Source organism: Haematobia irritans, chromosome 4, assembly GCF_050003625.1.
Source record: "Haematobia irritans isolate KBUSLIRL chromosome 4, ASM5000362v1, whole genome shotgun sequence".
Lineage (NCBI taxonomy): Eukaryota > Metazoa > Arthropoda > Insecta > Diptera > Muscidae > Haematobia > Haematobia irritans.
In genome coordinates this window covers 135,770,143-135,793,491 of record NC_134400.1, presented here as the reverse complement: position 1 = coordinate 135,793,491, position 23,349 = coordinate 135,770,143, and the positions used below count along the sequence as shown (strand labels likewise).

The following is a 23,349-nucleotide window of genomic DNA, read 5'->3' as shown; positions in this document are numbered from 1 at the left end:
AAAAATAAGCGAAACTACAATAACAAACAAAAAATAATTATCTTATTAAACATATCAATAAATAAAAATATCAACAAAACTTGAAATATCATTAACAGTTATTTTTTATTATTTTTTATTTATTATAAATTATTTGAATTAATTTCAGTTAAGTCCATCATTTTCCAGATGTTTTTGTTTCTTCCAATTGACCACGAAGTTCGTTGCATAAATTAGTATTGAAAAAATTACATGCATTTTTCGTTGCAAGAATAGTATTTTCTCAAAGTTTTCTCCAATCGTTTTCAACACATTTTCAAATATTTCGTCAACATTTGGATTCTATGGAAATAATTGGCAAAATATTTGAAACCAAATTGTGAAGTTACTTACAAATCAAGTTGAATTTATGTTGAAAATGATGTGAAACTTTATAGGTTTTGCGTTTGAAAAATGCCCACACTGTGTTTATTGATTATCATTGCCAGATTACTAGCATCGTAACGCATAGTAATAACAGCTGACTGCAAGCGCAAACTTACCACTAATCCGGGCAATTAACAATTTGAGAGAAGAGTATGAAGAATACGCTGCATTCATTTGGTCGGTCGTTTTCGCTCGCCATCACTTTAAAGTAAAAATAAATGGAATGAATTCAAAACAATAGATCTAAAGTTCTGTGAAATTATAACTAAAAATAAAAAAAATATATATTTGGAAAATTGTATATGGTTGTTGGCGATAAATACATTTTGTCGGCTATACGCATTTAGAGCAGGAAAAATAAAAGCAGTCTCAATTGCCGGGGACACCAAGACTTGATCTAACCAAAAGTGCATTGACCTTGATTTTTTCCCTTGTCTTATGAAAAGTTGAAATCTGAAATTAAACTTCGAAAGGATTAATTCGTTATACATTACCATTCAATTTTTGTGTGAGTATTTTCCGTGCATATATTTGGGTGATAACAAAAAATAACAAGAAAAAGTAAACAAAACACTTCTTAAATATACGTTGCTGTTATATTTTGATTAACATCAAATAAATAAATAAATAAATTTATAATAACACAAACATCCAATCACAGCCTATTATTTCCTACACGTTGGAAAGGTTTGGTGATAATAAATACAATAAATAGGATATTTTAACAGCAAACACTAAAATGTCAGAGGGAGCCACGACAACAATGGATCAACCTGGTAAGAAACCCTATATGGAACAATATAAATGTTTTCCGCTCTTCATTGGGTCTGTCATTTAATTTATTTTTATTATCGTTAATACACGAGGAGCATGAACCATCAGATGATGTAAAAATATATCTATAGCCACTTTATCTACCCAGTTATGAGCCAAACTCTAGTTTTTTTTTTTTTAGAGAAAATCTGAATGAAAAGTTAGGTTGAAGAAGTCATGTTGATTAATGAATTCAGGGATATAGTTAGAAGTTGTGGAAATTCGACTCGAAACTGCAAATTCTTACTGTATTCGAATACAAAATTATCAACTGATCTTTTTCCAAAACTCTCGAGCCTCATTTTGAGTCAAACAACCTCATTGGATAGACGACCTTTAACCCAATAACGATATACCATGGTTTTTATAGGAATTAATTTTTAATAATCTTACATAACATCACGCAAATACATTAGGTCGGTCTTTTCATTTATATTTATTGTATTATACGCACTTTATTTTACTTTAAGTTAATGAATTAGAGAAGAGAGTCTGTAAAGTTACACCGCAAATGTCGCAAATTCTTACTGTATTCAAATACAAAGGTGTTGAAGTATTCCTTTTCTTGGAAGCCAACGTGGTGCAGTGTTTAGCATGCCCGCCTTGCATGTCGTGGGTTCGATTCCTGCCTCGACCGAACACAAAAAAAGTTTTTCATCGGTGGATTATCCCATTTCAGTAATGCTGGTGATATTTTATCGGTGGCATCGGTAAATTTTTCATCGGTGGATTATCTACTCCTGATAGGATTTCTAAAGCTTTTTAAAGTTTAGCATTCACAAAATGATCCATATCGGTGTATATTTAATATGCCCCCATACATTCATACATCCATCGTTAGTTATATCCTAATTTAAAAAGTTTTCCAGATAAGATTTCTAAAGCTTTCCAGAGACTCATATTGTGTCAGATGTGACATGTAAATGACCAATATCGATGTATATTTAATATATCTCCTTATAAATCCATATCCAAATTATACTTTATAAGTGTACAGGAGCCCCATCGTACGCGACATTACTATCCACCTTTTTACAAGCACTTACAAAATGGTCAATATCGGTCCACAATTAGATCTGGAAATGAGATTTGGTCCGGTTGACTTTATGTACTAGTTAATGTTAAAAATCAATTTACTTTACTTACATTTTAATTGAAATTTTTCATTTTATCTTTCCGATTGAGCCCATATACCATATTATCTGGCCTGACTGTGTTTACCTCTTTAAATATGACTTAAGGTTGTTGTTGTTTTATTTATGAAGCAATTTATTTTTGTGTCTTGATTGTTTTTCAAAAATTTTATTATTTTTTAGACGTAAATATTATTACTTTAATCTATACCACAGTAAACATAAAAAATGTTTACTGTGGTATAGATTGGTTCATGTTGTGTGAGTTTCTATAGAATAAGAATACGATTCATGATTTTATATATATTCGAAAAAGATTAACAATTAGTACACAGAAAAACTTTTCACTAAAATTATTCCAATTAAGTAAAGCAGTAAGTTCGGCCGGGCCGAATCTTAAATACCCACCACCATGAATCAAATATTATAGTTACCTGTGAAAATTTCAGTGGGATTTGATGACAAGCAGATCAGTTCAACCAGTGCACTTCCCGAAGATAAATTCAACGATTTTACCTATGAAGACTAGATCAGATTCTGGATTTATAAGAACCATATTTGTTTGAGTATTAGAGGAATCATAAACATCGTGTGCAAGTGTGCAAGAAAACGATGAAATAACGCCTCGATTTAAAATCTAACATCTGTAGATTTTTACCCCCATTATTTAAATGATTACCAGAAGTAAAATCTGGAAACTATAATTCAGTTTCAAGCAATTTTCATTACCAGTGCACATGGACCGATATTCACCATTTTCGGCACACCTCTTTAAATATGTTCCTCAAAATACTTCTAGATTTAAAATTTCATGTAAATTTGATAAAAACTATGGTTTCTAAAAGCCCATGAAGTAAAATCGGGAGATCGATCTATTTGGGAGATAAACCAAAACATGGACCAATACACGCCATTTTCGGCTCTCATATTTAAGGTCCTAAAATACCTCTAGATTTCTCATTTCAGGCAAATTCGATAAAAACTAAGGATTCTAGAAGCCTAAAAAATAAAATCATTTCTTGCACACCTATTTATATTCCTAAAAACCTCGAGATTTTTGATTTCAGGCAAAGTGGACAACAATTACGGTTTCTAGAAGCCCAGAAAGTAATATCGAGAGATCGGTCTATCTGATGACTATATCAAAACATGGACCTATACTCACCATTTTCGGCATACCTTTTTATGGTCCTCTAGATCCTCCTCTAGATTTCCAATTTGAGGCAAGTTGGATAAAAACTACGGTTTCTATAAGCCCAAGAATAAAATCTGGATATCGGTCTATATGGAGGCTATATAAAAACATGGTCCGATACTCATCATTTTCAGCACACCTCTTTAGGGTTTTAAAACACCTCTAGATTTCTAATTTCAGGCAAATTGGATAAAACCTACTGATTTTAGACGCCCAAGAAGTTAAAACTGGAGATCAGTCTATATGGGGGCTATACCAAAACATGAACCGATACTCACCATTTTCGGCACACCTCTTTATTGTTCTAAAATACCTCTAGATTTCCAATTTAAGGCAAATTCGATAAAAACTACGGATTCTATAAGCCCAAGACCCCATATCGGGAGATCGGTCTATATGGGGGATATACCAACACCTTGACCGATACTCAGCATTTTTAGCACATCTCTTTATGGTCCTAAAATACCTCTAGATTTCAAATTTCAAGCAAATTGGATTATAACTAAGGATTCTAGAAGCCCAAGAAGTAAAATCGGGAAATCGGTTTATATGGGGGCTATACCTAAACATTACCCGATAGTCACCATTTTTGGCACACCTGTTTATGGTGCTAAAATACCTCTAGATTTCCAATTTCAGGCGAATTGGATAGAAACTACCGATTCTAGAAGCCCTAGAAATATAATCGGGAGATCGGTCTATATAGGGCCTATACCAAAACATGGACCGATACTCACCATTTTTGGCACACCTCTTTGTGGTCCTAAAATACCTATAGATTTCCAATTTCAGACAAATTGGATGGAAACTAAGGTTTCTATAAGCCTAAGACCCCAAATCGGGAGGTCGGTTTATATGGGGACTATATCAAAACTTGGACCGATATAGCCCATCTTCGAACTTGACCTGCCTGCAGACAAAAGACGGGTTTGTGCCTAATTTCAGCACGATTGCTTTATTATTGAAGACTGTAGCGTGATTACAACAGACAGGCAGACGGGCAGACGGACAGACGGACATGGCTATATCGTCTTAGAATTTCTCCCTGATCAAGAATATATATATACTTTATATAGTCGGAAATCGATATTTCGATGTGTTACAAACGGAATGACAAACTTATTATACCCCCGTCACCATTCTATGGTGGTGGGTATAAAAAAATACAACTAAAAATTTAATTGATTCAACAAATTTTTTAATTGAAACAAAAATCAATCACAACAAGTATATACGGCCGTAAGTTCGGCCAGGCCGAATCTTATGTACCCTCCACCATGGATTGCGTAGAAACTTCTACTAAAGACGGTCATCCACAATTAAATTACATGGGTTTCGGTCGATGGCAAGGCATCTTAAACTTCTTAACATCATCTTCTAAATCTTAAGTTAGTCCGGGATATATAGTAGACAAAAGAAAAGTCGATGAAATACGTATGATGAAGTTTTGTGCGGTAATTATAGAGCAAGAATTGAAATATGGGGGTCGGTTTATATGGAGGCTATATACAATTATGAACACGAATCTACCAAAAATGACAGATTTTTTACTGTGTGGTAGATTGGAAGAATTCTTGATGTTGTGGAAGATTTTGCAAAATATTTCTCTCCAACTATGAAATGCTTCCTAAATTTTCTATAGAAATAACATTTTGAGAAAATTTTCTACAGAAATAAAATTCTGACAACATTTTCCAAAGAAATAACATTTTGACAAAATTTTCTATAGAAACAAATTTTTGACAAAATTTTGTATAGAAATTATATTTTGACAAAATTTCCTAAAGACATAAAATGTTGACAAAATTTTCTATAGAAATATACAATTTTGACAAAATTTTCTATGGCAATAAAATTGTGGTAGATTATTTTTGGCTCGAGTGGTAATCGTAATTTTTCTGTGATTGGGGATCGGTTTATTTGGGGGCTATATATAATATAGATCGATACGGACCAATTTTGGCATGGTTGTTCTCGGCCATATACTAGCGAAATGTCCCAAATTTTAACCGGATCCTTCCTTCAAGAGGCTCCGGAGGTCAAATCTGGGGATCGGTTTATATGGGGGCTATATATAATTATGAACCGATATGGACCAATTTTCGCATGGAATTTCTTCCCAAAAACTGCTGAATTTTTTAATAATCGGAAAAACAAAATTGCTCCCCCAAACATGTGTGGAGTCTTGTATATTCTTGAAGCCATGCCAACCAATTTTCAATCGCTCCAATGTAGATAATCAGGGGAATCAATGTAGCCTCAATCAACAGTAAAAGTTTGCGTACAGTTTGTCTTCATGACCATGGATTATTGTAGCACAATGTAAGGGAAAATAAATCCGTATATGAAAATTCGTTTCAGCGCCACCTATATGTGAAAAAATGAGTTATATACGAATAAATTTTTTTTTGCGATATAATCCTCCGTAAAAATTGGCACAAATTGGCCAAACGGGAAGAGATAGAAAAGCCAAATTTTAACCAAAGATAAACTGAAACGATAGCTTTCGATTGGAATTAAAACCTTTTGCCACAAATCTTCCGAATCCGAGTAATGTTGCATATACGAAACAGAGAGAAAAGTGACCACTGTGGCCAAATGGAAAAAGATGGGGTTCCAGATTTATATGTGAAAGATAGATCTTTTAGTGCTCTATCCGATGGTAAAAACGGATATTGCGAAATGTGTTTGGGAGTCTCAATATATGGCTTGCAAAAAAGTGGACGCACTTCACCTCAAGAGAAAAGTGACCACTGTGGCCAAATGGAAAAAGATGGGGTTCCAGATTTATATGTGAAAGATAGATCTTTTAGTGCTCTATCCGATGGTAAAAACGGATATTGCGAAATGTGTTTGGGAGTCTCAATATATGGCTTGGAAAAAAGTGGACGCATTTCACCTCAAGAGAAAAGTGGCCACTGTGGCCAAATGGAAAAAGATGGGATTCCAGATTTATATGTGAAAGATAGATCTTTCAGTGCTCTATCCGATGGTAAAAACGGATACAGCTAAGTGTGTTTGGGAGTCTCAATATATGGCTTGGAAAAAAGTGGACGCACTTCACCTCAAGAGAAAAGTGACCACTGTGGCCAAATGGAAAAAGATGGGGTTCCAGATTTATATGTGAAAGATAGATATTTTAGTGCTCTATCCGATGGTAAAAACGGATACAGCTAAATGTGTTTGGGAGTCTCAATATATGGCTTGGAAAAAAGTGGACGCACTGCTTCTGGAGAGAAAAGTGACCACTGTGGCCAAATGGAAAAAGATGGGGTTCCAGATTTATATGTGAAAGATAGATCTTTTAGTGCTCTATCCGATGGTAAAAACGGATATTGCGAAATGTGTTTGGGAGTCTCAATATATGGCTTGGAAAAAAGTGGACGCACTGCTTCTGGAGAGAAAAGTGACCACTGTGGCCAAATGGAAAAAGATGGGGTTCCAGATTTATATGTGAAAGATAGATCTTTTAGTGCTCTATCCGATGGTAAAAACGGATATTGCGAAATGTGTTTGGGAGTCTCAATATATGGCTTGGAAAAAAGTGGACGCACTTCGCCTCAAGAGAAAAGTGACCACTGTGGCCAAATGGAAAAAGATGGGGTTCCAGATTTATATGTGAAAGATAGATCTTTTAGTACTCTATCCGATGGTAAAAACGGATATTGCGAAATGTGTTTGGGAGTCTCAATATATGGCTTGGAAAAAAGTGGACGCACTGCTCCTGGAGAGGAAAGGGACCACTGTGGCCAAATGGAAAATTTAGGTTGCGTAACCTTTAATATCACGTAAATATTTTTTTTAAGTGTACTACACATTTTTTAATAAAACTTTGACGTAAATCTAAAGGAAAGTCAAACTATAATTAAAATCGCAAATATTTTTTTCAGCGTACTACATATTTTTTAATAAAATTTTGACGCAAATCTAAAGAAAAATCAAACTATAATTAAAATCGCAAATTTATGAAAAATTTAAACTTTTGTAAGATTATAAGAATATTAATTCATCTAACCGACAATTAATTATAAATAAATTAAAATTGGAACAAAAAACAAATAATTTCCTCAATTAAAAACTTAAAACTTAACGTATCTGCCACGTAAAGCGAGGTCTAGAATATTTCGACCAAAATCTGTAAAATTTTTAATTCAAATAGAATATTAATTAACAAGTTCCGAAGAAATCAAGTAATTCAAATAATTTGTGTTTTTATACCTTTCGCCATTACTTCGTTATTCCGGTTTTAACACATCGAAATATTGGTTTCAGACCCTATAAAGTCTATATATTCTAGGTCGTCGTGAAATGTGCGGTCGATCTACCTATCTCCGTATGGTGAAATCACACTAACTTCTGAACACTTGAAACTTGGCGTAAGTAGTTGTTATTCATGTAGGCCGGATGGTATTGCAAATGGGCCATATCTGACCACATTTAGGTATAGCCATTATATAAACCGATGCCCAGATTTGATTTCCGCAGCCTTGTGAAACACCAAATTTCAGATACGGTTAAAATTTAGTACGAGAAATTAGTGTGTGGTCCCCAACCATCATGAACAAATTAGTCCATATCAGTATCATATCATAATTATATATTAGCCCCCATATAAACCGTTATTCAAAGCCATATATTGTGACTCCCAAACACATTTAGCTGTATCCGTTTTTACCATCGGATAGACCACTAAAAGATCTATCTTTCACATATAAATCTGGAACCCCATATTTTTCCATTTGGCCACAGTGGTCATTTTTCTCTCCAGGAGCAGTGCGTCCACTTTTTTCCAAGCCATATATTGAGACTCCCAAACACATTTAGCTGTATCCGTTTTTACAATCGGATAGAGCACTAAAAGATCTATCTTTCACATATAAATCTGGAACCCCATCTTTTTCCATTTGGCCACAGTGGTCACTTTTCTCTTGAGGCGAAGTGCGTCCACTTTTTTCCAAGCCATATATTGAGACTCCCAAACACATTTAGCTGTATCCGTTTTTACCATCGGATAGAGCACTAAAAGATCTATCTTTCACATATAAATCTGGAACCCCATCTTTTTCCATTTGGCCACAGTGGTCACTTTTCTCTTGAGGTGAAGTGCGTCCACTTTTTTCCAAGCCATATATTGAGACTCCCAAAAACATTTCGCAATATCCGTTTTTACCATCGGATAGAGCACTAAAATATCTGTCTTTCACATATAAATCTGGAACCCCATCTTTTTCCATTTGGCCACAGTGGTCACTTTTCTCTTGAGGTGAAGTGCGTCCACTTTTTTCCAAGCCATATATTGAGACTCCCAAACACATTTCGCAATATCCGTTTTTACCATCGGATAGAGCACTAAAAGATCTATCTTTCACATATAAATCTGGAACCCCATCTTTTTCCATTTGGCCACAGTGGTCACTTTTCTCTTGAGGTGAAGTGCGTCCACTTTTTTCCAAGCCATATATTGAGACTCCCAAAAACATTTCGCAATATCCGTTTTTACCATCGGATAGAGCACTAAAATATCTGTCTTTCACATATAAATCTGGAACCCCATCTTTTTCCATTTGGCCACAGTGGTCACTTTTCTCTTGAGGTGAAGTGCGTCCACTTTTTTCCAAGCCATATATTGAGACTCCCAAACACATTTCGCAATATCCGTTTTTACCATCGGATAGAGCACTAAAAGATCTATCTTTCACATATAAATCTGGAACCCCATCTTTTTCCATTTGGCCACAGTGGTCACTTTTCTCTTGAGGTGAAGTGCGTCCACTTTTTTCCAAGCCATATATTGAGACTCCCAAACACATTTCGCAATATCCGTTTTTACCATCGGATAGATCACTAAAAGATCTATCTTTCACATATAAATCTGGAACCCCATCTTTTTCCATTTGGCCACAGTGGTCACTTTTCTCTTGAGGTGAAGTGCGTCCACTTTTTTCCAAGCCATATATTGAGACTCCCAAACACATTTCGCAATATCCGTTTTTACCATCGGATAGAGCACTAAAAGATCTATCTTTCACATATAAATCTGGAACCCCATCTTTTTCCATTTGGCCACAGTGGTCACTTTTCTCTTGAGGTGAAGTGCGTCCACTTTTTTCCAAGCCATATATTGAGACTCCCAAACACATTTCGCAATATCCGTTTTTACCATCGGATAGAGCACTAAAATATCTATCTTTCACATATAAATCTGGAACCCCATCTTTTTCCATTTGGCCACAGTGGTCACTTTTCTCTTGAGGTGAAGTGCGTCCACTTTTTTCCAAGCCATATATTGAGACTCCCAAACACATTTCGCAATATCCGTTTTTACCATCGGATAGAGCACTAAAATATCTATCTTTCACATATAAATCTGGAACCCCATCTTTTTCCATTTGGCCACAGTGGTCACTTTTCTCTCTGTTTCGTATATGCAACATTACTCCGATTCGGAAGATTTCTGGCAAAAGGTTTTCATTCCAATCGAAAGCTATCGTTTCAGTTTATCTTTGGTTAAAATTTGGCTTTTCTATCTCTTCCCGTTTGGCCAATTTGTGCCAATTTCTACGGAGGATTATATCGCAAAAAAAAAAAAAAAATATTCGTATATAACTCATTTTTTCACATATAGGTGGCGCTGAAACGAATTTTCATATACGGATTTATTTTCCCTTACATTGTAGCACAAGTTCTTACAATATACGCTTAGAAAAAAGTCAATTATAATTATAGCCTAATTTTAATTCATGAAAATTAATTGAGTTTGTTTTATATCTTGATCTTTGCTTTTATTTCTATGCCATTTATAATTTAGTTAAAGTTAAAAGACATTTTGTTTTTAATTTTCTGACCTAAAATCTTCGTTATAACCGGTGTGCGTTAAGAGTCCGATTGTAGAATATTGTATTGTTGATATAATATGACAGCGTTATAAAACAAGATGCCTTGGATTTCCCGTGTCACTATTTCTACTAAAGCATGTACACAAAAAAAAAAATGATTTAACGATTGTCTCTATTCTGTTTTATTTACAAATATTTTTTAAGGATAAAAGAAAACATTGTTTGCCTAAAATTTCTTTCCTCAGAAAATAAATCTCTTTTTTCAGAGTAGTACATTTTGATTTCTCTGAGATGATCATTTTCCATGGTCACCTCAGAGAAATCAAAAATAAAAAATGATAACAACAGAGAAAAAAGTTTCAGTGTATGGGTATTTTGCTTAGAATATCGTTCTTAAATGTTATGAACCCATCCAAATTGTCAAGACTTTTTCTTCTCCGTTCGTCTGCTTTACACATTGGACGATTACAACATAAACATCCAGGGTCAAGTACAAAATTGTATTGTGAAACAAGGCCATTCATCATATATCCACAATGTCTTCTGTTGTTAGTAGTTCACAGGTTGAGTTGTTTGGTTTCCTTGCGTTTAGAAAGCATGGTGACCGATGGTGACCCGTGGAGTGAAGAGGGTTTAATTATTTACCACCATTCTGTGTTTACATTTAAAGGTCAATGAGTGCATATATTTTGAACGTTTTTCTTCCTTCCTCGTTCGTTTTAAGTATAGGACAACAACATTGGTGACTATTTAAAAGACTCTTGAGTTTCAACTAAAAACCTAATTTTTTTTAAATTTAATTCTTAATATGGCAAAGTACGCATCTAAAGTAAATGATATAGATAGTTAGGTCGAACATTTTTGGCAATACCACTATCGGGCTAATAGAAAATATAAGAAAAAATATACAAGTATATACAGCAGTAAGTTCGGCCGGGCCCAATCTTAAATACCCAACACCATGAATCAAATATACTAGTTTCCTTTGAAAATTTCAGGGGGGTTTGATGACCGATATTTTCCCAAGCAGATCAGTTCAACCAGTACGCCTCCCACAGACAAATGTAAAGATTTTACCTACACAGAAAAAAATTTCACGAAATTTTTTCCAATTAAAATCTTAATTGAGTTTTAAAAAATATTCAATTAAAAATTTAATTGAATCAACAAATTTTTTAATTGAAATAAAAACCAATCACACAAATTAATAGTATCAATAATTTTTTAATTGGATCAACTAATTTTTTAATTGACTGTCAATTAATTTTTTAATTGATACTATCATTGCTGTGATTGAAGACAATTAAAAACTTAATTGGATCAATTAATTTCGTGATTGATTCAGAAAAAATTTTGTTTGTGCGTATGAAGACTAGATCAGATTCTGAATTTATAAGAACCATTTTTTGTTTGAGTTTTAGAGGAATCATTAACATCTCTTGTATGTGTGCAAGAAATTGATGAAATAACGCCTTGATTTGAAATCTAAAATATGTAGATTTTAAATGATTACGAGAAGTAAAATCTGGAAATTTTGCATTCAGTTTCAAGCAATTTTCATGATCAGTGCGCCTTCTATACCCTCAATAAGTGAAATCGGTCTATATGGAGGCCTTACCAAATGGACTGATAAAACTAAATCATATGCACTTTGTTATGGGTCTAAAATGCCAGTATATTTTCAATTTGTGGCAAATCGGATTAAAACGAAAATTTTTAGAAACCCTAGGAGATAAATCGGGATTTCGGTGTAATGGGTCTATACCAAAACATGGAAGGATACACACAGTATTCAGCACATTTAATTGTAGTTCTAGAATCTAGACCCCAAATCTGAGGGCCGGTTTATAAGGGGGCTATATCAAAAACTGTACCGATACTCAATATATTCGGCACACCTCTTTATGGTCCTAGAATACCTCTAGGTTTCCAATTTCAGGCAAATTGGATAAAAACTACGAATTCTAGAAGCACAAGAAGTAAATCTGGAGGTCGGTCTATATGGGGGCTATATCGAAACATGGTCCGATAATCACCATTTTCGGTACATCTCTTTATTTTCCTAGAATACCTCTAGATTTCCAATTTCAGGCAAATTGGGTAAAAACTACGGATTCTAGAAGCCCAAGAAGTAAAATCGGGAAATCGGTCTATATGGGGGCTATATCAAAACATGGACCGGTACCCACCATTTTCGGCACATCTCTTTATTTTCCTAGAATACCTCCACATTTCCAATTTCAGGCAAATTGGGTAAAAACTATGGATTCTAGAAGCCCAAGTAGTAAAATCGGGAGATCGGTATATATGGGGGCTATATCAAAACATTGACCGGTACCCACCATTTTCGGCACATCTCTTTATTTTCCTAGAATACCTCTAGATTTCCAATTTCACGCAAATTCGGGAGATCGGTCTATATGGGGGCTATATCACAACATGGACCGGTACCCACCATTTTCGGCACATCTCTTTATTTTCTTAGAATACCTCTACATTTCCAATTTCAGGCAAATTAGGATTCTAGAAGCCCGAGAAGTAAAATCGGGAGATCGGTTTATGTGGGGGCTATATCAAAACATGGTCCGATAATCACCACTTTCAGCACATCTCTTTATTTTCCTAGAATACCTCTAGATTCCAAATTTCAGGAAAATTGGATAAAAACTACGGATTCTAGAAGCCCCAGAACATATATATATATAGTCGAGTTCGTGAGCGAGCATGCACAGATAAAAATAAATTTGAGAACCAATAACTTTTGTTGGAAAACCAATAACAAAATTTGTTAATTTTCCTGCAACAAATTAATTTGTACTTTTAATAACCATTATTACAAAAAAGTTGTTAGCAATCGTTATCATCAGAAGGCAACAAATAATTTGTGTTCTCAATAACATAATTTGTAAGTAATTTGTTGAGCATCCAACAGTACAAAATATTTGTCGTTGAACGTTACGTTTAATCCTCAACAAATATTTTTGAATTTGAACGAAAAAATTTGTATGTGGTTTGTTGAAGTCTATCAATGCCCTGTAACAAATTTATTTCTGTATTGACAAAAAATTAAATTGAAATTGACAGAATTATTGCACCAAAATTGCAAAATTGCCAGAACGATTTTGGAGATATTTTGTTAAGTACACACAGAGAAGGAATATGACCAAAATGATACTTTTGGACGGGGAACATGTAACATTTTTGTGTCGAAAATCCTATACTCAGTTTTGTAAATGTATGATTTTAAATTTGAGTAGTCCAGGGTCTAGCAAGCATTTTGACAACTTTTTGCCCAGTGATATCTATTCTAGTTAATTACAATTGTAATAACTCTAATCCCGATATTAATATGGTTTTATTAATTATCTCATACAACAAACACATTTAAGAAACTACCAAATTTAAAAAATATAAATTTTTCACAAACATTTATAAATGCTTTTCTGTATTCTCCGATGAATGAGCTCTTTGCTTGCTATCATACACGTGCATGTGCGCATACTCATTTTGTTCTAACGGTATTCTTCGCATACTTCTTTTAGCTTTCGTACATGTTCTCAGCGATGTGCGCGTAACCAGTCTTGTATTTTTGTTTTTGTTTTCATATCGATAGCAGTCAACTATTTTCGCAACAAAACAATTTGTTGAAAATTCAGAATATTTCTATTATTTCCTCTGTCAACCATCTACAAACACATTTCAACAACAAATGCCTTATATTCAATAGACAAATTTGTTGAGCATCAGCAGATTTTACATACAAATAAAGTTGTTAATATTTATTTGCAGTTATTTTTTTGTGTGTGGCAATAACGATATCCAAGAGATTGTGGCACAATTAACAATAAAACTAAACGCTTCTGCATGACCATGTAAGAATACTGAATGGGAATGCACCTAAAATACCTCTAAATATCAAGCAAGCCGGGTAAACATTGGGGAGATTGGGCTATACCAAAACATGGACAACATATTAGGTGCATCTATTAAATCTAAAATGTCTCTAGATTCAGGCAAATCGGATAAAAATTGCAGAGGCTACATTCACCGTTGCCACAGTTGGTTATGTTAGGTTAAGTATAGTGGCAGCTCGATATTTCAGCCTCGCTTAGACTATTCAGTCCATTGTGATCTGTCTTATCACTGAGTGCTGCCCTATTCCATGTTAAAGGGTGATACGGTCAAAATTTGGTCAAGGGAAAAAATCGGTGAAATCGTTTATTTAAAAAATCAAATTAAATTTCTTTTTCAAGTTCAATTAGTATAAAATTCAGGAAAAATATTCAGTTAGGCTTTCGCTTTTCCAAATCCGAATTGCCGGGCCTCACGCTTGACACCTGCCATCAGATTTTGTACTGCCACCTTGTCCACCTTCTTCGCCGCAGAAAGCCAGTTTGCCTTGAACTGCTGCTCGTCCTTAGCAGTTTTTTGGTCTTCTTTAGGTTCCGCTTGACAATAGCCCAGTATTTCTCAATTGGGCGGAGCTCTGGCGTGTTGGGGGGGTTCTTGTCCTTGGGAACCACCTGCACGTTGTTGGCGGCGTACCACTCCATGGCCTTTTTACCGTAATGGCAAGATGCCAAATCCGGCCAAAACAGTACGGAACAACCGTGTTTCTTCAGGAAAGGCAGCAGACGTTTATTCAAACACTCTTTCAGGTAAATTTCTTGGTTGACAGTCCCGGAAGCTATGAAAATGCTGCTTTTCAAGCCACAGGTACAGATGGCTTGCCAAACCAGATATTTCTTTGCGAACTTTGACAGTTTTATGCGCTTGAAAATATCTGCTACCTTTCCCCTTCCTTTTGCCGTATAAACTCCTGCCCCGGAAGCTGCTTGTAGTCGGCTTTGACGTAGGTTTCGTCGTCCATTACCACGCAGTCAAACTTCGTCAGCATCGTCGTGTACAGCCTCCGGGATCGCGCTTTGGCCGTCGTATTTTGTTTATCATCGCGATTTGGAGTCACTACCTTCTTGTAAGTCGATAGTCCGGCTCGTTTTTTGGCTCGATGCACGGTTGTAGACGATACACCCAGCTTATTTGCGGCATCTCGGAGAGAGAGTTTAGGGTTTCGCTTGAAACTACCGGCAACTCTCTTTGCCGTCTCAGTGGCTTCCGGTTTTCGATTTCCCTTCGATCCAGACTTCCTGGCTGTCGACAAACGTTCCCCAAACACTTTAATTACATTTGTAACGGTTGATTTGGTAACTTTTAGCGATTTTGCCAGCTTTGCGTGCGAGTAGCTCGGATTTTCGCGATGCGCGAGCAAAATTTTGATACGCTGCTCTTCTTGCTTGGACGGCATTTTGACAACTGAAGAGTGCATTCCAAAATCAAAATAGGAGCAACATTCTACATACACACCTTCAAAATGAGGGGTGTTCATGTTTTTTAAATCCAGTTTATATTGACCAAATTTTGACCGTATCACCCTTTAAGCTCAATGACAAGGGACCTCCTTTTTATAGCCGAGTCCGAACGGCGCTCCACATTGCAGTAAAACCAATTAGAGAAGCTTTGAAACACTCAGAAATGTCACCAGCATTACTGAGGTGGGATAATCCACCGCTGAAAAACTTTTTGGTGTTTGGTCGAAACTCAAGCAAATTGCATAAAAACTATTTATAGTCCTAAAAATAGGTTCTGAAAACCTCCAGATTTTCAATTTCTGGCGAACTGAGCAACAACTAAGGTTTCTACAAGCCCAAAAGGTAAAATCGGGAGATCGGTCGATATGGGGCCTATACTAAATACACGACATTTTCGGCACATGTATTTGTGATCCTACAATACCTCTAGATTTCCAATTTCACGCAAATTGGATAAAAATTACGGTTTCTATAAGCTCAAGAGTAAAATATGGAGATCGGTCTATATGGGGGCCAAATCAAAACATGGACCTATAATCATCATTTTTGGCACACCTCCTTATGGTTCTAAAATACCTTTAGATTTCCAATTTCAGGAAAATTGGATAAAAACTACGGTTCTATATGCCCTAGACCTCAAATCGGGAGGTCGGTTTATATGGGGACTGTATCAAAACCTGGACCGATATAGCCCATCTTCGAACTTGACCTGCCTGCAAAACAAAAGACGAGTTTGTGCAAAATTTCAACACGATTGCTTCATTATTGAAGACTGTAGCGGGATTACAACAGACAGTCAGACAGACGGACATGGTTATATCGTCTTAGAATTTCTCCCTGATCAATATATATACATTATATAGTCGGAAATCGATATTTCGATGTGTTACAAACGGAATGACAAACTTATTATACCCCCGTCACCATTCTATGGTGGTGGGATCATTAAAATAGTTCGTAAGTGTAACGTTAAATTTCATGTTTTTCAGCGTTACGGAGTAGTTAGTGTAAGAAAAAGCGTGTTCACGTTACCGCGAGTGCACTGTAATTGAATATTCATTATGTACCTCTATTATTTAATTTGGTTGTGCCCTTCATCATTATTTTTAATATCTCATTTAAGTCTTATCGAGAACATTTACCCCATTGATGTTTTAATATAAAATTCATAAGTTGGCACTTGGGTACAACCAATTCATATAATCTTATGAAAAATCAACAAAAATTGATGAAACGACTCACATACGAGCACTTGAGATGTGGACAATGCATTCTAATACACTTTCCTGGGCCACACTCTTCATCGTTATGCTATGACTGATGTGGAGGATGTTGGCGTCTATCGACCGATGTTGGCAGGCATTCGTTTTCTAAGCATATTCTCTTGAAAGGTTAAATGTCATCTTGTTGAACTCGTCCGATAGTCGGCTTAGATTGTAATATATGTATCTCATTCTATATGCATATGCTCTATCTTGTGGATACATGAAATGTTTTTGGATTAAGGAGGAATTTTAACAGGAGAATCTTAATGGCCATTCATCCATACAGGAAATAGGTAACACAATATATATGACTACATGTTGAACACACTCATGGAAAAAGTCTGTTAAAAACAGCAATTGATGTCTGCTGTTATATATGTGTACTTCAAGTCAACAACAAATTGTAAAATGTTTTGATTTAAAATGTTAACAAAAAGCATTTTAAGAATAGAGTATTTTCTACATTGCCACACTCCAATATTATTAAAAGCTCCTAAATGCGATCCACAAACATTTTGTTTGCTGGCAAATACAAAATATATTTTTTAATTTTATTACAATAGTCTGTAGTTGAATATTTTTTGTTTGTTTTAGCCAAACTAAAACAGAGTTTAGCAGACAATTTTTGCTGATTGAGGAAGCACAGACAGCTTTCCCTGTTTCAGCAGATTTTTTGCTATTCCTTAATTTCCAATACACATCACATTCTAACTACGATTCAAGTGTTTTTCGTTATTATAAAAAAATTAAGTAAATGGCGTCTATATACTCTCAAAACAAGTTTACTTGGATCCAAAGATTTTGATCTACCTTTAACGATTTTGGTATTGATTCCGAGCCAAAGATGCGGCTTCTTTAAAATAAAGAAATTTTTAGCGACCTATTTGGCTTTAAATCTAGGACCTATAAAATTAAAATTAGGATTTATCAAATATTCATTCCCTTTTCGCGGTTTATTAATAAAGGTACTCACGTACAAACATATGCCAGTTTAAAAATCCAAATTATAATGGATACTTCAAAGTACAAAATGTTCTTAATTCAAAAAAAAAAAAACTTTAAACCAAAGACGCAAAATCCTCAAAATAAGTCTTATGCTATGGTCACACTGGGCAAATATTTGACAGAAATCGAAAAAGAATCCGTCGCCACAGCCAAACCAGCAAACATTTTGGGCTCATATTGGATATATAACATCATGGTAGGGATATTTTACAAAAACCGTATCCACATATTTGGAAAATGGTTCTGGAAAAATGTTTGACACTCATTTTGGTCAAATATTTGCATAGTGTGACCCTAGCCTTAGCCTATATTTGAAGCGTTTTTATCTTAAATCTAAAGTTTCAATATTTCACTTAATTTAAGGACAATTTATTTACACCAAAAATGTATTTCTTTACTTTAAGGAAAATTAACCTTAGTTCAAAGACATGTGACTTTAACGGAGGGACGCAAATTTACAAAATTTGTGTCCTATATTTAATGAAAAAAATTTAAAGCAAAGATTATTAATTAAAACAATTAAAATTTCATTATTTTAAAGAAATTTGTCCTTAATATTTTATAAATTTCACATCCTAAAATTTAGGTTGCGTAATCTTTAATATCACATAAAAATTTTTTTCAGTGTATTTCCTTCCTCCGAAAAGAAATTTTAAACGAATGCATTTTTCATTTACTGGTCCACCAACCAACGAACTTTGTTTTGCAACAACTTTAAAAAGAAAAGAAATCTTCATTGATTAAAGTTTCGATTCCTAGAAAATAAATTACATTTCGTGCGTTTAAATATTCGTTTATTGGTGATATAGAATTTAATTTGTGACGATAAAACAAATACCTTTGTAAAAATAATGGAAAAGCCAACAATATATAAAAATAGATTTATAACATAATAGTTGTTGAAGGTAAACAGAACGATGCCTTAATAACAATGTGTGCTAAACCAACATAGTTGTACTTTTCTATATTTTTAAAACGGAAAGGTTTTATTCCAAGGGCGTTTAATAAGACAATACTGTCCTACCGTCGATAGATAACTACAAATTTACTCCATTGATATCCCAAATGCGGTAGTCCTCCTTCTTCACTAGTCTCCTCCACGGTTACCTCTCGTGCCAAACATAATCTACCACAATTTGAAGAAACTTTTACCAAAAATCTACCACATCTAAAAATTCTTATTATGAAGAAAATTATTTCAAAAATTTATTACTATAGAAAATTTATGCAAAATTTTATTTCTATCGAAAATGTTGTCGAAATTTTATTTCTATAGAAAATTTTGTCAAAACTTTATTTGTATAGATTTTTTTTCAAAATTTTATTTCTATAGAAAATTTTGTCATAATTTTATTTCTATAGAAAAATTTGTCAAAATTTAATGTCAAAATTTTATTTCTATATAAAATTTTGTCAAAATTTTATTTCTGTAGAAAATTTTGTCGAAATTTTATTTTTATAGAAAATTTTGTCAAAATTTTATGCTATAGAAAATTTTGTCAAAATTTAATGCTATAGAAAATTTTGTCAAAATTTAATGCTATAGAAAATTTTGTCAAAATTTTATTTCTATAGAAAATTTTGTCAAAATTTTATTTCTATAGAAAATTTTGTCAACATTTTATTTCTATCGAAAATGTTGTCAAAATTTAATGCTATAGAAAATGTTGTCAAAATTTAATGCTATAGAAAATTTGTCAAAATTTGATTTCTATAGAAAATTTTGTCAAAATTTTATTTCTATAGGAAAATTTGGCAAAATTTTATTTCTATAGAAAATTTTGGCACAATTTTATTTCTATAGAAAATTTTGGCAAAATTTTATTTCTATAGAAAATTTTGTCAAAACTTGATTTCTATAGAAAATTTTGCCAAATTTTTTTGTCAAAGTTTTATTTCTATAGAAAATTTTGTCAAAATTTTATTTGGTATAGAAAATTTTGTCAAAATTTTATTTTGTATAGAAAATTTTGTCAAAATTTTATTCTATAGAAAACTTTGTCAAAATTTTATTTCTATAGAAAATTTTGTCAAAATTTTATTTCTATAGGAAATTTCGGCAAAATTTTATTTCTATAGAAAATTTTGGCAAAATTTTATTTCTATAGAAAATTTTGTCAAAATTTTATTTGTATAGAATTTTTTTTTTTTCAAAATTTTATTTCTATAGAAAATTTTGTCAAAATTTTATTTCTATAGAAAATTTTGTCAAAATTTTATTTCTATAGAAAATTTTGTCAAAATTTTATTTCTATAGAAAATTTTGTCAAAATTTTATTTCTATAGAAAATTTTGTCAAAATTTTATTTCTATAGAAAATTTTGTCAAAATTTTATTTCTATAGAAAATTTTGTCAAAATTTTATTTCTATAGGAAATTTTGTCAAAATTTTATTTTGTCAAAATTTTATTTGTATAGATTTTTTTTTTCAAAATTTTATTTCTATAGAAAATTTTGACAAAATTTTATTTCTATAGAAAATTTTGACAAAATTTAATGCTATACAATTTTTTTTCAAAATTTTTTTCTATAGAAATTTTGTCAAAATTTTATTTCTATAGAAAATTTATGCAAAATTTTATTTCTATAGAAAATTTATGCAAAATTTTATTTCTATAAAAAATTTTGTCAAAATTTTATTTCTATAGAAAATTTTGTAAAATTTTATTTCTATAGAAAATTTTGTCAAAATTTTATTTGTATAGAAATTTTATTTCTATAGAAAATTTGGCAAATATATAGGAATAAAATTTTGTCAAAATTTTATTTCTAAATGAAATTTTGTCAAAATTTTATTGATTGAAATTGAAGTATCTCTTCGTTGGATAGGGGTATTTTGCAAAATCTACCAAAACATCAAGAATTCTACCAACCTTACAATAGTAATAAATCTACCATTTTTGGTAGAATTATACTAACCGAGGTCTCCTCTCCTATAAATCGTGATTTCCGACTTATCTTACCATGAAATTAAGGTAATGAAATATCATATTATTTATTGTTAAAAAAAAAGGGGACCACCAACGCCAGTTCAATGTTGAATTTTTTATTTAGTCACGATATACTATTGTACAATTGAATGTGTTGCAAAAAATATTTATACACATAAAATTTTTTGCAACACATTCAAATCAACATGAATATCAGTGCATCATATAGGATGTATTACGGAATCACGTTTGTTCATGAACAAACCCTAAGAAATCAAAAGTGATTAATTTGTAATGTGAAAAAGATCTCTCTTTGGTGCAAATCTCAAAATTTATCGTGGTAAAGTTCAAGTAAACTTTGTGACAGAGTTAAAGTAAAAATCTTTTTATTTATTTTATTAGAACCCTATTGAATTTGAAGAAATCGGTTCAGATTTAGATATTGCTCCCATATATATCACGCATCTGTGGCCAGAGTTATACCCAGATTTGCTATAAATTTTGCACAAAAAATACAATTGATAGTGTCGTAAAGTGTCTCAAATTTGATTGAAATTTGGTTGGTTTAGGATATAGCTCCCATATATATCATTGATATGACCACAGATGCCAATGTACGGGAAACTGTGCTCAGGGAGTAGTACTAATCATGCCAAATTTGATTGAAATCAGTTCATAGTCAGATATAGCTCCCATATATATCTTTCGGCCGATTTAGACTCATATGTCCACCGTAGGTCAATTTACCGATTTACTTGAAATTGCACGGGAGAGTTCAATTAACATTGTAGCAGTGTGTGACAAATTTGATCCAAATCGGCTTAGATTTAGACAAAGCCGCCGATTTTTCGATTTGGCAAAAAAATTGCCAAATACCCACATTTTCCTTGTAAAATCGAAAATTTGTAAAAATGACTCAAATATTCTCTGTTATCTGTAATAGATATCTATCGACTGATAAATCATAAATACATGTCTATTTTTCTTATTTGTCAATGATAACAGGTTGGCTGATAAGTCCCCGGTCTAACAAAGAAAAACACATTTTTTGTCAAAATTCGTTTTTATTATTCAACATAGTTTCCTTCAAGAGCGATACAACGATTATAACGCCCTTCCAATTTTTTGATACCATTTTGGTAGTACCCCTTCGGTTTTGCCTCAAAATAGGCCTCAGTTTCATCGATCACCTCTTCATTGCAGCCAAATTTTTCCCTGCGAGCATCCTTTTGAGGTCTGAGAATACGGTGGGTGGGGAAGAAATTCGAAGCCCAATTCATGAAGTTTTGCCATCGTCCTCAAAGACTTGTGGCACGGTGCGTTGTCTTGGTGGAACAACACTTTTTTCTTGTTCATATGGAGCCGCGATTTCGACCTTCAAAAGCTCCAATAACGTCATATAATAGTCACTGTTGATGGTTTTTCCCATCTCAAGATAATCGATAAAAATTATTCCATGCGCATCCCAAAAAACACAGGCCATTACTTTGCCAGCGGACTTTTGCATCTTTCCACGCTTCGGAGACGGTTCACCGGTCGCTGTCCACTCAGCCGACTGTCGATTGGACTCAGGTGTGTAGTGATGGAGCCATGATTCATCCATTGTCACATATCGACGGAAAAACTCGGGTGTATTACGAGTTAACAGCTGAAAACACCGCTCAGAATTTGCAATACCATCCGTCAAATGTGAGCTCGCGCGGCGCGGCACCCATTTTGAACAGAGCTTCCGCATATCCAAATATTGATGAATGATATGACCAACACGTTCCTTTGATATCTTTAAGGCCTCTGCTATCTCGATCAACTTCATTTTACGGTCATTCAAAATCATTTTGTGGATTTTTTTGATGTTTTCGTCGGTAACCACCTCTTTCGGGCGTCCACTGCATTCACCGTCCTCATTTCACCACGCTTTAATTTAGCATACCAATCAATTGTTGTTGATTTCCCTGGGGCAGAGTCCGGAAACTCATTATCAAGTCAAGTTTTTGCTTCCACCGCATTTTTTCCCTCAGAAAACAGTATTTTATCAAAACACGAAATTCCTTTTGTTCCATTTTTTCACAATAGCAAAAGTTGCTTGACAAAAGACGCTCTATCTCACAAACTAATTGACTTACAGACGTCAAATTTTGACACGAATCATTTGAAGGTTGGTACTATATAAAAATAATATACATTTAATACTAGCAACATCTATGTGTCAGACCGGGGACTTATCAGCCAACCTCTTATTCACGTACTAACAAATGCCAGTTTAAAAATCCAAATTATGACGGATTCTTCGAAGTAAAAAATATTTTCTTAATTCCAAAAAACTTTAAACCATAGATGCTAAATCCTCAAAATAAATCTCAGCCTATATTTGAAGCGTTTTTATCTTAAATCTAAAGAT

At 33.5% G+C, this 23,349-nt stretch overlaps 1 protein-coding gene across 1 annotated transcript in view; it reads left to right on the top strand.

The window, feature by feature from the left end:
• Positions 1–548: 548 nt before the first annotated feature.
• Positions 549–23,349, top strand: part of LOC142234050 (adipose-secreted signaling protein) — a 68,281-nt gene continuing 45,480 nt past the window's right edge. Inside the window, exon 1 of the mRNA XM_075305121.1 lies at positions 549–1,181. Within this exon, the coding sequence (XP_075161236.1) occupies positions 1,145–1,181 (37 nt within the window). The 5' untranslated portion in view covers positions 549–1,144. The remainder of the gene's footprint in view (positions 1,182–23,349) is intronic.